We start from the raw sequence: 15,874 nt of genomic DNA on the forward strand, positions 1-15,874 counted from the left end.
ATCGGAATTCTTGTGTATTGATTGGATTTTTTTTACGAGATATATCAATATTATTATATCTTTTTTAAAATAAAGGAAATAAAATTTGTCACATGTATAACAACGCGATCATTGATAGTGCTTTTTGTACATGTGGCCAACCAGCGCTGAACACATGCATTGCAAGAAAAGCATCGCGATATACGTACGTACGTGTACGGCCGCGGGGATCGGGAAACAGACGGCACGTCGGATGCGTCTGAACATTTTTGAGAAATAATGTCGAAAAGACTTTTTTCCGATCACTTCCGCACCTGTCACATCAGTATGATGTTCACGACATATCTAGCTGTCCTCTTATCTTGCTTTGTGTGTTATATTTCTGTGCACCGAGCCGCAGCGACCGAGGTGGTTTTCGCCGTCAACTGCGGCGGCCCGGGTCACCGCGACGTCCACGGCGTGGACTACGAGGGCGACCCGCTGGACATCGGTGTGGCCTCGGACTTTGGGAAGAACCTGGCGGTGATCGGTCGGGTCCCTCAGCAGGACGCTATCCTTTACCAGACGGAGCGGTATGATGTCAATACCTTCGGCTACACGACCAGCATTGAAGAGGACGGGGATTATGTTTTGGTGCTCAAGTTCTGTGAAGTGTGGTTTGGTGCGTCAAGACAGAAGGTGGGCTGAAATTTATTTTGATCCTTCAAGGCTTCATCCATCACCTTTTGAATGTTGTCAGTTACTTATCACAAGATTAAGAGTACGTTAATCCATCAATAATGGGGGTAAACTATTATACTGATGCCCTATCCTGATGCCCTTTTTTCACCATACAACCTCAGTTATGGATAGTTAAATTTTTGTTAAAATAAAGGTTAAATTTGGAACTGACCATGCTGAATCAACGATAAACATAGTTTCCAAATGTGTTGAAATAAGGCATCTACACGTGTGCAGTGTACATTGTACATGTACATGTATGCAATGATGTATGTACTGTGTAAATCTTGTTATTTTATATTACGCAGTGGCTATTGTTACAGCAGCCGTAACGCATTTCCCATTTTCTATCGTTACGGTAGACTGCAACTTTTATAAAAACATGACAAGAAAATATAAAATTAGAAGGAAAAAAGTGAATTTGAACGTTATGAAATTCGGACTTTATTTCCCTTTTAAAAAAAATCCTCCAAAGCCTCAGGTTAGAAAAGGAAAAAAATTCGAGTGCAAAACTGAGATTCGAACCCGCAACCTCGCGGTGCAAAATGCTACCTTCTATCGATTGAGCTGTCGCACTGCTCCCTAAAACGTGTGGAAACAAATAACTATATACCTGCGTGCGTATCAAAAAAGTATCGTAGAGGGCGCTAAACAACAACTGCCGCAACGATAGCCACTTTGTTTATATTATTTGTATCAAAACAGGTTTTGTTTCCTTTTTTTTCTCACTCGATTGTGAGTAGTCGTACCTGTACATAATTTGTTAAAAAAAAGTTACAGTGGACCTCAACTTTTTTTCCATTTCAGGTTTTCGATGTTGTCCTGAATGATCTACACACAGTGGTTTCTGGGCTGGATATCTATGACGTCGCAGGTAGAGGCACGGCCCATGACGAGATCATTCCATTCTCTATTACCAAGGGCAAACTGAAGGTGCAGAAAGAAGCCTCCACATTCCATGGAGATCTCCACATAGAGTTTGTCAAGGTACAACCTTGTAATTCAGTTGTTCATTTCTCCCCCACCCCCATTTTCTTTTCAAGGGCAGTTTCATTTGTCTAGATTGGACTTGTCCAGTCTATATTCAAGTAACTGCCCAAAATTAAAATAGAGTACGTGTATAAATGTACAAATCATGGTCAAATCCACAATATGCAAGACCTCTTCAAAAAAATTCCTTCCCAAATCCTCTTTGCAAAAATGGAGGAGATTGTAGGATTGAGGCAAAATAATGGCAAAAATGTGTTGCTGATTTTGGAGGATGCACTGTGTCAAGGTCTTGGGCCGGACCTTGTGTTGTTTATGCTCAGCCGTGCATAAATTTAGGCCTAGATTATATTGGACATCCTTCGCACTGCTCCAGGATGTCACTGGCTCTGCCTCGACATATTGACAGTGATTGCTGGAGGATTTTGCAGGATTGAGGCACTGGTCACCCCTCCAAGGACCACATTCAAGAAATAACGGAGGATTTTGCAGGATCGAGGCTGTATGCAAGTTTTACATGGAGGCAGTTGGAGGATTTTGCAAGATTGAAGTTGCATCTTAGCAAAAATGCCTAGGGAGTTAGGGTTAATAATAACACAACTTGTCCTTGTTTGTAGCAGCTTGCAGCTTTAATTGAAGCCTTCTGCACACTACAAAGTATTAAAAAGTGTCACATGCATGTACATGTACGTAGAGCAAATGGTTACAGTTGATTGCTTGACAGCCGGCAGTCTTGAACTGACACAGTATTCAAACAAGCCATGATTAGTTCAGCCACTTGTTCTACTCCAAGCAGCTTAGGCAGTCAAGTGGAAGGGATCTGCCTGAGCTCAGCGCTGGTCGTCTCATCTCATTTGCACCTGCTGGGGCGCTTGCCTCAGGTCAGGCCATAGGAATCAATCATTCTGTGAATGGCGGTGGCCAGAACGGCCACTGAAATTTGCAAACGGGGACAAAAATCTTTCAGCCTCGCAATCAATAAAACATGCACATTGTAATTTCATACTGAATGTGCAACTTCAGCGTACACATTTGTAGATCTGTCAACTGAAAACTTGCATTTTTTTACTTATATTAAATTTGAACCAAATCCTACTTTTGATTGTAAAGTAGATTGCACTTTTCTTGCTAATTTGTGGCTCTGTAGAATTGTTTTTTTTAGGGAAATAAACTTATAAGTCCCAGAACTTTTCTGTTGACAACTGACGCATGCGCAACGGTTGACTTCTGTAAAAATAGCATTGGTTTTTTTTATTATACAATGTAGGTTATGGAAATGACATTTGTCTCGAAAAAGCTGCACAGTATGTTGCATTTCAATCACCTTTAAAATAATCAAATCTACCAGCCTGTCGGTACATTGTACATTTCAGAAATGCCAAGGCAGTGAAGCAGGATTTTAGTCGGGGTCTTTGTTTTTATCCAATGCACAATGGAGGGAAAGTCTCAATGCTATAATGAGCCTAGACCTCGAACATAAATAGAAATTGTATACATGTTTACATATAGAGAATCTGAGTGTTCATGTACAGTAAGAAACCTAATTATCCATCTGAGAAAATAAACATGTAAACAATCAAATATTATGGAAGATCCTTCTTGATTGGAAGTAAATAATATAGGATAAAACGTCATACATTTAGGCCTATAAATGCTTTCATTTTCAAGAAAAGAAGAATTACCATCATTGGGACCAAACCATCACAAGAAAGAAATTTATGGTTCTTTCGGTCACCTTCATGTATGTGTGAATGAGAATTATTTTCCCAAGTGACAAACTGGGCACCATGTATAAGAGCTACATATGTACCTGTACACAATGTAGGTACATTGTACAAATCAAAATGTATACCTTATATTAACATTTTGGAAGTGAGGGCTTTTAACCTTGTTGCGTTTGACAAAAATGAAAATGCATTTCGCAGTATGATATGTACATATATATGTACCGAGCTGAAATGTGACAGGTTATTTTTTTGAATAACTTCTTTTATAACTGGTCCAGGTTTATTGTTCTGTTATTTCTTGAATCGGGCAAAAAAGAAAATCCACTCTTTTTTTGTGAATGGTGTCCATACATTTAATATAAGGACCGGTGTCATATGAAAATCGGACTTGTGTGAAAATCGGACTCGTGTGAAAATCGGACTCTTTTTCCCTTTTATTGGTTAAACCCTCTCACGTGACCGGTCCCTCTCCAAATTATCTATGCATGAGCGTGCGCAATACCACCAATGAGTCCGTATTTCATAAAACGTAAATTCATGCTACACCGGAACCTTTTAGTCAGAGAAAGCACTAATTCAGACTTAGTGGGTTCGTTCTGATTCCTCCGTGGTCGGTACTTCAGTCACTTAGTCCAGTAATCTAGTGGGGATTTCCAGCCATGCACTGTCAGCCAAGCACAATTATTGGACCATCCCTTCCATTTCAAGTTTGATGCTGGCTTGATTGGTAATGCATCTCTGCTGACAGATGTTGAGAGACAGTCGCTTGGCCTTTGTTCTCATTGCCTGCTGTGCTCAGCCAAACGGCTCAACAGAAGAGTCAGGCCATAGATAATGAGGTGTACATTAAGTGCACATGTTCGTGTACATCAATCAAATTACCTTATACATGTACATGATCAGTACATTAGTAATTACACTGTAATGCAAACATGTCCCCTCTGTAATGAAAGTACAAATTCAATACAGTACATACATGTAAAGTTGTGTTACACGTACACATGTATATGTACGCACGTGGGTGGTATTACATGTATTACTCACAGCTGTATGCATTTTGTGATTTTACTGTGATTGTGAATATTAACCACAGAATGAATATTTGGTTTTAGCTCTTATTTGTTTTAATCAGCTTCATTACTTATTCAAGTGCATGTGCATCAACACAGCGTGCCATAAATGTATAATTACGTTAGCAGGTGTTTCATTTAATAGTGGAACAATGTGTAAGTCATCGTTGATCCCCACAGCCTCTTAAGGCATGACAGGGAGAAACAAAACTGAAGGTTCATCATGAGGAACTTTGTATGTTAAAGGGCCATGAAATGAATTTTACATTGGAGCATACCGTAGGGGCCTACTTGTAACAAATATCCATTCCTCTGAAATGTATAAAAGCTAAATTTGCAAAAAAAAGTTTAAATGGAAAACAAAGGAACATTTCAAAGATTGCGTTAAACAAAAAAAAATCTACTACACAGGTCCTTTAAATCTGTTTATCATCACTTCACACATCCAAGTTGTAATTGACTGGTGAGGTAGATCTGATACACCGTACCCTCTGGAGACATGCACACAATAGGGAACACAAAATTGTATACATGTACGTCTCCACAGGGCAATTTCTATAGACGAATACGTCTCCACAAGGTTACCACGAAATAGATATGGATTTTACTCAAAAACTAGGAATTTCCAAGGTACATGTATGTTGATCTGTCGCAAATGGAAGAGTTTTAGAAAAGGGATATTACCGGTTAGTCAGAATTTCAGCCAAGGAAATTAATTCTGGTTGAAATAAGAGCATTTTGAAACTACACTTTCAAACTCGAAAACTTTACTACACGAGAACAAAGAAATGTCTCCACAAGGATACAAATTCCAGTGTGCACGTGTACATTTTCTTTAAATGATTAATGAACAAAGTATTGATACTTAAGGAGACCACTGACATGCGTATACAATGTAGGTTTAACATAGCTCAGTTACAGCTAGTAGAGTGCCGAGCACAGTGTTCTGGAGATCACACATGTCACAGATTGAAATGCCGTTCTTGTCAATGCCTTTGTTTAAACCCTCGTGCTATTTGTCACGGACAGTCCACAATCAATCCTCTTCCCCAGCCATGCCTTTTACACAGGCATGACAGGCCAGTCACCAACAGTCAGATCATATTTCAAGCAAGCACTGTGATTAGTTAAAGCCAGTCAACCAGGCAAGTGGTAGGCACAGCTGGCTTATCAATCACCTACATGTACAGTCAAAGCATAAATTTGTATGTACATGTAGCTGTATCAAGTGACACTAGTTACGGCCAATCAACCCTGCTTTATGTAGGCTGGGAGCTCTTAACTGTTAGAAACAGTCACTTGACTGAGTTTGACTGAACGGACAACTTTGCGTAGGGTGTATGTTTGCATAGGAGGGTTAACCTACCGGTACATTGACCTAACATAAAATATCTTTTAAAATTAATTTTGGTCGAATCATGCCGTTAGTCCAACCTTGACCAAAGTAACCCACCAAATGCATGTGAGCAAGTTGACTAGTCTGCTAGTGTTTGATTTGTGACATAACTTGCACCTACACACTAGTAGCAATGTGCGAAAGTGTCTAGTCAAACGCTGGTCAAAACATCATCACCAAACTTCTTGGTCCTGGCTCCCTGCTGTGCTTTATGATGTGTGCAGCTATTGGTTACCAGTGATGGAACAGTGCCCCTGGCTTTGGTTCCAATCGACTAGAGTAGGACCCACCATCATGCATTTAAAGCTATAGTCCATCATTTGCAGCCATCCGAAAAGTAACTGGCGGGTGTAATTACTGTTGAAAAACAAACTTGGTTGAAAGATAGTAAGGGAACTACATGTAAACCTAAACTCCCGGTGAAATTATTCTTTCTGGGAAGCTGTTATTTTGAAGTAATCAACGAAAGAAGGCATTTCCAACGGTGATTCTTAAGAAGCACCGTAGGAAAATTTAAATTAGTAGTTCGTTTTGTTATTCAGCGCAGCGCGCACAAGTATTGGAACGACGCACACGCGCGCGCGGTTGTTATAATTCGTCGGATCAGTGCGCGACGCCGCGTACAGCTGCAATTCAAAAGCTGAAGCTTAGCTGAAACTTCATCAGGTTAGTTGCTCAGTATCCTTCATTAGATTTTGAACACTTTTGTTGCTTCAAACGAAAAAAATGCACTAATTACAAATGATGGACTATAGCTTTAAATGAAATAGGTCAAACTACATGTATGGACAAGCATACGTACATGTAGTCGTCGCTCGATCTTGTTCTACATGGGGCTATCAAAAAGACCCGAAAATTTAAATTGTGACCACAATGAAAAATACCAACAAAAAAAAGCTTCCATTGATAGAACAGAAATTGAAGAAGAGCCTACTGAATAACCAACACATATTTTTCGCTGGCCTACATTACAATTTTTAATATGGGCTAATAATCTTCCCCACAATATCCACTGTGACTCAGGAGAGTGGTTGGCCAAGCCAAGCGTAAGTCAGGTCGCTGATCCAGGGAAAGACCCATGCTGCATTTGAAATCCCTGTGGAGTACGTGTTTGTTCTAGAGCCATTTTTAATGGCTGACTGACTACTATATTGGCAGGCCCAGTGGGGGACTGATGGCAAGGCTATAATGCATCTGCCCAGACAAGCTATTAAAGGGTTCATGAGATTAGTTTTTCCAAACGAATATATTTTGTGCAATTTTCTACTCCCCTTATATTAAATGTATGCATGAAAAACTATTATTTTAAACTAAAATCTGCTTTCCTTGAACATGTATTAGGCCAAAAAAAGTAGTTCTGCTTCCAATTACATGGCATTCAAAAGAAGGGTACGGTAGGTAGTTAGGGAATTTGTCTTTTTTGGCCAATTTTTTTTGTGTACGATCATATGGAGGCGTCTGTGTGTAGTCAAGGGTAAAAGGTAGAAATTGATGGTTTTGGGTGTTTTTCCCTCATTTTCCCCATAAAAAAAAATTAGGGTAGGGGCTGTCAGAATAGGGTAGGTAGGGAAACCGGAAACAGAACTATTTTGTTTTGGGCCTTACAGCACACCAGGCCCATGATTTCACAGGATGCTTGAGACTATTATTCACTTACATTGTATTACAGTCAAGTAAGGTTTTTCATAATAATTTGGTAGTTTTGTTTTCTGATGTTTGCAAATTTTGTATATTACCTTTAAAGAGGTTGTGGAATGCTCGAAGACATTTCCGTCATTTTTCGGGTATGTGTAGCCTAAGTTGTGATGAAATAAAAACGACTATTGTGTCTGTCATGAAATGAGTACAAAAGGTACTTTTGAGAGCTGTTTTTCAGGTCCTGTTTCGACCCGAACGTGCAATTTGTGTAAAAGTCGTCATTGGGGGCAGCAAACAAAACATAGTAAATCGTAACGTAATGAACAGGTCTCCCGATGCAGCGTAGTATAAACGAGTCCTGTTTATTTTAAACGAGTCCACGATTTTTCTCATTTTACGAAGAACCCGACAACTGTTGATTTCAATTATGCGCTCGCCGACCAACAAATTACTCGATGAATTTCAGTTTTATAAACATATAAACGCACATTACAAAAAGAATGGGACTTTGTCATTATGATATATATGGGTCTACTCTACAATAAAAAAAAATATAAAAAACAAAACGACTTTCAGCATTCCACAACTTCTTTAAGAATTAGACACATTAATTAAACAACTAAACTATCCCTGTGGGTCTTACATTTTTGAGCATGTATGTACCATACACTCAACAGTAAGGGAATGACCTCTAGTGCAGGAACACACACACACACAAGGGGAAAGTCTGGATGTCGCATCTTCAGTGTGATAAAAAAAAATATTAATAATGTCCTTGGCAAGGATGTGCGCGGGCAGATTGCTGAAGGTGATAAGAGCTGAGCTTTTTCCCTGTTTGTGACACTCAGTACACGGATGTACAGTGTGTATATCAGAACTTGATCATATTTGTTGCCGGTGGCTCTCCACGAATCAGGCAGCTGGTTTGGTGTTCGTCGGCTCATCAGGGCATGACATTTCGAAGTGAGGTCCTTAACGATGTGCGGCGCTTGAGTCGGAATTTCTAAACAGGTTGTCAGAATTTACTGGAAATCGAAAACAAAAATTTGGGATGTGTTGGTACATGCAAAAGCAAAATACTTTAGATTAGGCCAAAAAAAAAAAGTCTCCGGTTTCTGGTATGCACGTAGCCATGCGCGTTGGCAAAATGAAAAAGGTTTTTTTTTCAATGAAAGATGATGTCTCAAAACTGCCAAACTCACTGGTTTGACTGGAATCCTGCTGCTGCACAATTTTAACGTGTTTTTAGATTGGGTTATGGTCGAGAATAAGCTTTATGTGGCCTCTCTGGACTCCCATATATTTGCACTAAGTTTATTCGACCATTTGCAGTCATCAGCCGACATTTGATGCAAAAAATTAAGGTACAAAATTTAAAAAAGCCGCGTCGCCGCACCACTTTTTGGGCAAGCTCCATACCAGAAACCGGAGACTTTTTTTGGGGGGGGGGCCTTAAGTATTGAAAAGACAGTTTAAATTAATCCTGTGTACCGTACACCTGTACATAAACATTTAGTCTTTGTTGTACAATATGTACATGTACATGTACTGTGTGACATTATACACAGAAGTGATTTTAAATAAAAAAAAAAAAAATGAGAATATACCTACTTATGCATACACCGTACATACCAAGTTTCAATCCAATCAGACTACATGTACTTGTAGGGCTTTAAACTATGCACTTTTAAGATGATGTCACATAACCCATGATGATGTCATCATGACATCACCTCAAGTTTTACCCGTTACACCTTCTTGTCTGCGTACTGGTACATACCAAGTTTGAACCCAATTGAGATTATTGTCTTCCAATGGTTCAACACAATTGGTGTCTTCGTGTTCTGAAATACAGGTTAAAAAAAAGCGGAACCCAAACCCTCAAAAATGTATTTCATATTGAAAAAAATAAGTAGCACCAAAAATAATAATGACTGGAAAGCCAATTTCAAAAGCTACTTTTGGATGAAAAAATTACTGAAATTGCTCAATTTGTGCAAAGAATACCACCATTTAAACGCAATGACCCTAAAACCTGTCTCGTCCAAAAAATCAATTTATTGTGTGTTTTTGACTGTTTGGAACAACAAAGAAAATGACACAGAATACTTGTTTCAACAACTGTCACCAACTGTAGCACGCAATATTTTGATTAACAACCCTGGTTAGACAAACAATATGATTTATAAAATCTACTTTTTTTAAAGACGGGCCTTCAAAAGGACTTTGTTGCATATTGTTAACGTTTAAACTAAGATTTCATCGCTGGTGATGTTTGAAGACAATTGTGACGACGATTGTTGAAATAGCATTTTTTTGGACGAGACAGGTTTTAGGGTCATTGTGTTTAAATGGTGATATTTTTTAAACGGATTGACCAATTTCAGCAATTTTTTTCATCCAAAAGTAGCTTATGAAATTGGCTTTCCAGTCATTATTATTTTTGGTGCTGCATATTTTTTTAAATGTGAAATATAATTTTTGGGGTTTAGGTTCCGCTTTTTTTGACTCACCCTGTATGCTCAGTGCACTGCCTGCCAAGTTAAAATGTATACAGAAGAGAACAAACTATTTAATGGACTTCTTTTGCTAACAAAGTCTTTAACAAAAATCTTTTTAATTATACAAAAACACTGACTACACCCTGTGCTCATTTTTTTTCAAAACGTTCAAATTGTGTTCTCTGCATCTATTAATATTGTACAAATTTTCTGTATGCAGGACGCTGTTCCTTCAATTTTGAATTGGTTTTGTATTGTTTCATTATTGGAAGCTCATACATTGTCATAACTTGACCAACGTGGATTCAAATTAGAAATTTAGTTTGAAAAAAGTTCAGGATACCCCACCCCCCAAAACATGGATTACATTGTGTAATTTACAACTTGATGTACAGTGTACATTTAGTAATATCATCTGAAGGGCCTATGTACATGTACATATGTATGTGTAACTCGCAGCAAACAAGAAGTCATATGTTAATTACATGTACATGTACTAGTATAAATGACACTTGGAAAGCCATCACAAAACCAGCAATTTATACATGAATTCCATGCATCTGATGCTTTGGCTCACTGGAGTAGACCATGACATTTCTGTGTCGTTCATCATCGTATGGGTTGCCAACATGTACAGTGTACCAGTATGTAGCTCATCCTTTGATGATAGTGTAATCATACATAAAGCCATGGCAGATTGCAGTCAATGCAGAGATTTGATTGGCCAGCTGAGCCCCATTCATCACACACGATAACGAGCCTGGCAGCCACGCAGCATCAGGCTGCAATCAGCCATGCAAAACCGGCAATTCATAAATCAAGAGTGTTTTTCGATCATGAATCTGTCGGGCAAGCTAAGGAAAACAGTAAAGGAACAAAGCAAAACAAAAGGAAATCCAATCATTTTTTTTTCAGAAAATAATTCTCAGAACCAATGTTTAATCTTCATTTCCATTCAAACTCAACGTGGTAGTGCATTCTTGTACATTGTACGTCTCGCATAAAAAGTACACTGTTGCACATGAACATGTAAATGTATCCTAAATAATAGAAACGATTTCAGGAAATGATTCAGGAAACAGTGTGTGAAATGGATGTGGTGCTCTTCCTGTTTTAATTTCTTGGAAATATGTTGACAAAATTCTTCTTGTTTTTGGCTTAGAATGGCTTCTGATTACTATGGTTTTTTTCTGGTTCAAATGAGACAAATCAGTACTTTTTTAGGGTACCGTGACCATTCAGCCCTGGTATGAAAAGGGCCCCCCGGTACCTAGTCCGGTCCAAAGCCAGTCCGGTCCAAAGCCCAGTCTCGTCTGGTACAGGGTCCTGTCTGACCAGAAGTTTTGAAGTCAGTCAGGCCATGGTCAGGCGCATCAATTTATTGCCCTTCAGAGAACATCCAGAGCAGAACAATAGCAGACTTACCGGATTAAAGATAAAATCCTTCCATAAGGCCTAGGTAATTTACTGTCCCATTGTGCGCGAAACCGCATGGCAGGGGTTTTGATCTGTACCGACGAAAGTGTTCTATTGTTTCGCGCTGAGAGATGAAAACCACAAGCGGGTTTCTTCTGGGATATATTACATGTGTCAATACTTGCAAACTATAGACCCCAGGATAAAGGAGTTCCTGATTAGCAACCGGACCAGCTCCTGGGCTGGTAGCTGGGACGGTACGAGAGGACTTCTTGGGAGGGGACGAGCTTACTGGGGGGCCCTTTTCATACCGGGGCTGAATGGTCACGGGCCCTTAAGGTGCAAACATGATCAGAGGTTCCTTTTTGCTGGCTTTAGTGTAAAGTGGTGTGTGAATGTGGTGAAGGGAGTAAATGAAAAGTTTGTTTGACAGTCGGCATGCTTACATTTTAGTTTTAGAATTTGATCCTGAAATTGTGTACGGCTGTCCCGAATATACAGGATATTCAATTACTCAATCATCAACCGAATATTCCAATAGCTATTTGCTGGTTGGAATATATTCAAAAGATAAAAAAAAACTACATGTATGCATGTACACACATTATTGTGATGTAATTTTGATCATAAAATTGCTGCGCTTTATTGTCAGATGCCACGTTTTGTTGACAGTAACTCTTGTTGACGGTAACTTTTGTTCATTGTTCTCATCCTTTTAGGAGGTTAAAGCCATTGACAGTTATAAAATACTTAAGGCAAAACACTCCTGCAGCCCATGACATCGATCGCCGCGCCCAAGTTTAACCGGCGCGCTTTGCGTGCAACTTTTAACAGGTGCGACATGCAGTTGCAGCTGGCATGTGTAAACTTGACCGCTGAGTTTTGAATATTTGAAAGATCAGTCAGATGCAGTTTTAAATAAACGACAGCCCTAGAATTTTGATAATTCATCATGTTTGTGCAAGTACATGTACTGTACGGTACTCGTAGCAAGTACGGTACGAGCAATATAGATTGGGTATACCGGTACATGTACATATTCAAATGGAAGAAAGGCATGTGTTGCTCTTAATGTGTTGGGAAACATTAATTAATCATTTGGGTTTTCTTAAAACGTTTTTTTTTTATAAATGTGACGTGTTGGACAATTGATTCTGTTATAGGTTTGAAATTTGTATTATGATTAAGGGGTGCGACTGAGTGGTGTGTCCATTGCACTTGTTACATTGAACATGTTCTGTACAATGTACGTCGGCTTTTTGTTAGTGAATTAATGTGACAGATGGGCCTGTTGCTAATTGCCACTCTTCTGTTCCACCATTGTCCACAAGACTTCGTTATCATGCATGTGTCATGGTGATGGTTAAGTACTCTGTTGGTTTAATCTGTGGAGTAAATGTATTCAGAAATGGGTTCTTGTTTTGCCTGTTTTTTTTTTAAAGATATAGTCCATCATTTGTAATTTGTGCATTTTGTTCGTTTGAAGCAACAAAGGGCTCAAGATCTAAAGAAGGGTGCTGAACAACTAACCTGATGAAGTTTCAGCTCAGCTTCAGCTGTATATTCCGAGAAAAACAGCATTCTAGGATCTCAATTTCAAATCAAAAGTTACTGAATCATGTTTTGAATTGTTTTGAATTGTAGCTATACGCGACGTCGCGCACTGATCCGACGAATTATAGCAAGCGCGTTTGCGTCGTGCTAATGCTTGTGCGCGCTTTGCCGAATAACAAAACAAACTACTAATTTAAATTTTCCTACAGACGCACCGTTGGAAAGGCCTTCTTTCGTTGATTACTTCAAAATGACAGCTTCCCAGAAAGAATAATTTCACAGGGAGTTTAGTCCACTTACTATCTTTCAACCAAGTATGTTTTTCAACAATAATACGCCAGTTACTTTTCGGATGGCTGCAAATGATGGACTATAGCTTGAAGTGAAAGCCCTTGAAAGTCCATCATGCACAGGTTACACTTCACTCATGGACCATTATCTGTGCTTTATTTATAGTGGTCTTGAAGACACTATAAATTAAAAAGATGTTACGATTCATAAAAAATGGAGTCAGTTAAAAATCAATTTTACTCCTGAAAAAGTCCTGATCATTTCATAAATTTGGGCCATTTTGGGGTCCACTTTTTCCTGTCCCTGTTACATCTGACATCTGTGATTTGACAATTCTGATGCACCCCTTACTGCAGTCATCTTCCAAGAGTTACAATGAAGAGAAAACGTCCTACCCAACGAATAAAAAAATCAAATGTTTGAATTCATTCTTAGTTAATGATACTTGGATGGAATATTACAAAGCACTGTCTGAGGTACATTGTACAGGCACAGGGAAAATGTCACTCTTTGGACCCTAAATTTGTAGAATGGCACACATCTATCTTTTGTGGAGGTTTTCGCAATTCTTATTCATACAACATGTACAATGGTTTAATAATTCTGAAATAAATAATATGTATTATTTGCAATATCAATGATGTTCTTTCTTTCTTTCTTTCTTTCTTTTTTAATCCAGGGAGACTATGACAATCCAAAAGTCAACGCCATTGTAATTTACAAAGGAACAGTCGATGGTGAGTTTTCTTGAGATCCAACAATTTCCCCTCAATTTTCTTTCAAACACAGGTCCAAGTTGGAGTCAACTACAGCAGTGCAAACTGCAACCTCAAGAAGACTCTGGGTTTTTGTCATAATGTACGCTTTTCGAAGAAAATCCAAGTGTTTCAAATGTCTTTCCTCAGAACGAAATATTCAACATTGGCTCCTTTGTGACCATCCATGGGCCTTATTCACGAGTTGGCCATTTTTGTCGAGTTCCCTGAATGTATTTCATTAATTGTTAACTGTTGAATGGGATGGCGCCAAACTATTTATGCAGACCCAATGCAGCCTTATTGACTGTCATTTTTTTTGTTAATCTTGCTTTAAACATTAGGAAATGTTTAATTACAAATTTTAAATTATTCATTGAAGCATACTGGAAGTAATTAGAAATTAACTTGCTTTCATTTCTCTACACAAGTTCCAAAAATCAAGATTTGACCTCACTCTCAATCCAATATGGCCGACTCGTGAATGAGGCCCTTTGGCAGAGCTGAAATTCTGCAAACAATTGTGTGAATTGCAGACATTTCATGCCAAGGAAGGAAATTCCAGAATAGTTAAAATATAAAGTTTGCGTGTAACACCATGTGGGAAGAAATCTCTTCTTGGAAGAAGTGTGGTTCTGAAAAGAACCGGTTGGTTGAGTTTCCAGAATAGTTCATTGTGGTACATGTACATGTACGTAGGGACGTAGCGAAACTGATTTGATTGGGGGGGGGGTGGGATGGGAGGGGTGGCAACAAATTTGCCAGCAAAGGTAGCCAGGAAGTTTTTCTGGTCAGCCATCTGACGTAAAATTTAAGAAAAGTGGTTGGGGGGGGGGGGGGGAGACACCATCTGACTATTGGAGGCATTGTTCAAAGCCTGGACACTTTCAGACAGTAGATGGCGCTCTAGGTCGAGGCATATATTCCAACAGCACAAACAATTTGCTGACAAAAAGAAAGAACTCCCAAACCCCTTCCTCACTGTCTAGTGATGTACCAACGGGATCTGCTCGACATTCCGAAGGTTCGATAGTCCAAAGATTCATCATTCTGAACATTCGATAGTCCGAATACACAAATTTCCCATTCCCGTGGTTCATTAGCCCGTAAATGAAATAAGGTTCTTTAATCCGAATCTTTGGTGCAATAGTCCGAAGGTTCATCTATTGAACCTTTGGACTACTTAACCTTCGGACCAACGAACTTTCAGACTATCAACCGGTAACCGCACCAACGTGGTTCCCTTTACAGATATACCCAAGTTACCACCTTTACCGGGCGCCGATCTAGACGAGGATGAGCCAGAGGACAGCGACGACGAAGAAACTGAAGAGCACAAACCGAAGCGGCACATCACGTCGGGGCCCAAGACCCCGGATCCGTACGCAGCCGACGAAAGTAGCTTCTTGTATCCAATTCTCATAGCCTTAGCAATTTTTATCCCCACGCTATTTTGCCTGTGTAGACTTTAACGCATTTCTTTCTTCTTTTTTTTTTTTTTTTTAGTAAGTAGGATTTTTTTTGGTGGTGTTTTTTATGGTGGGTTAAATATACATGTATGTGTTTGTCAGTTTTGAGAACATTTTTTGACCAGGATGTATATATTTATGCAAATGTCAAGAACAGGATTGTGTTTATAACTTTCTGAAATTCAGCTGGGGAATTTTTTTTTAATCTATGTATCGTACTACAGCGGGATTATGTGCATCAGTACCACCTTGTCATTTCATGGTGTGAAACTAAAAGCAGCTATGTCATTGGTTGTCTGCATATTTTGAATAAGAAGGAATGGAAAATAATGCGAGGCCTCGGAAGGTCACGGGGAATCAAGGGTAATTGT

General features: G+C 39.1%; 1 protein-coding gene across 1 annotated transcript; it reads left to right on the forward strand.

Annotated features, from left to right (window-relative positions):
• Window positions 1-132: 132 nt before the first annotated feature.
• On the forward strand, window positions 133-15,872 carry LOC119730331 (malectin-A-like). The gene is made up of 4 exons (XM_038203168.1): window positions 133-657; window positions 1,507-1,686; window positions 13,959-14,016; window positions 15,286-15,872. Exons 1-4 carry the CDS (start codon window positions 259-261, stop codon window positions 15,504-15,506), a joined length of 858 nt encoding a protein of 285 aa, XP_038059096.1. The 5' UTR covers window positions 133-258; the 3' UTR covers window positions 15,507-15,872.
• The last annotated feature ends 2 nt before the right edge of the window (window positions 15,873-15,874 follow it).

Source organism: Patiria miniata, unplaced genomic scaffold (genome assembly GCF_015706575.1).
Source record: "Patiria miniata isolate m_02_andy unplaced genomic scaffold, ASM1570657v1 HiC_scaffold_22, whole genome shotgun sequence".
NCBI classification, from domain to species: Eukaryota; Metazoa; Echinodermata; class Asteroidea; order Valvatida; family Asterinidae; genus Patiria; species Patiria miniata.

Excerpts from the sequence above, each read along its gene's own strand:
- LOC119730331 (XM_038203168.1), top strand. The coding sequence starts at position 259 with ATGTCGAAAAGACTTTTTTCCGATCACTTCCGCACCTGTCACATCAGT. Across the intron at positions 1,687-13,958 it reads TCCACATAGAGTTTGTCAAG|GGAGACTATGACAATCCAAA; the intron begins GTACAACCTTGT and ends TTTTTAATCCAG. Across the intron at positions 14,017-15,285 it reads TTACAAAGGAACAGTCGATG|ATATACCCAAGTTACCACCT; the intron begins GTGAGTTTTCTT and ends TTCCCTTTACAG.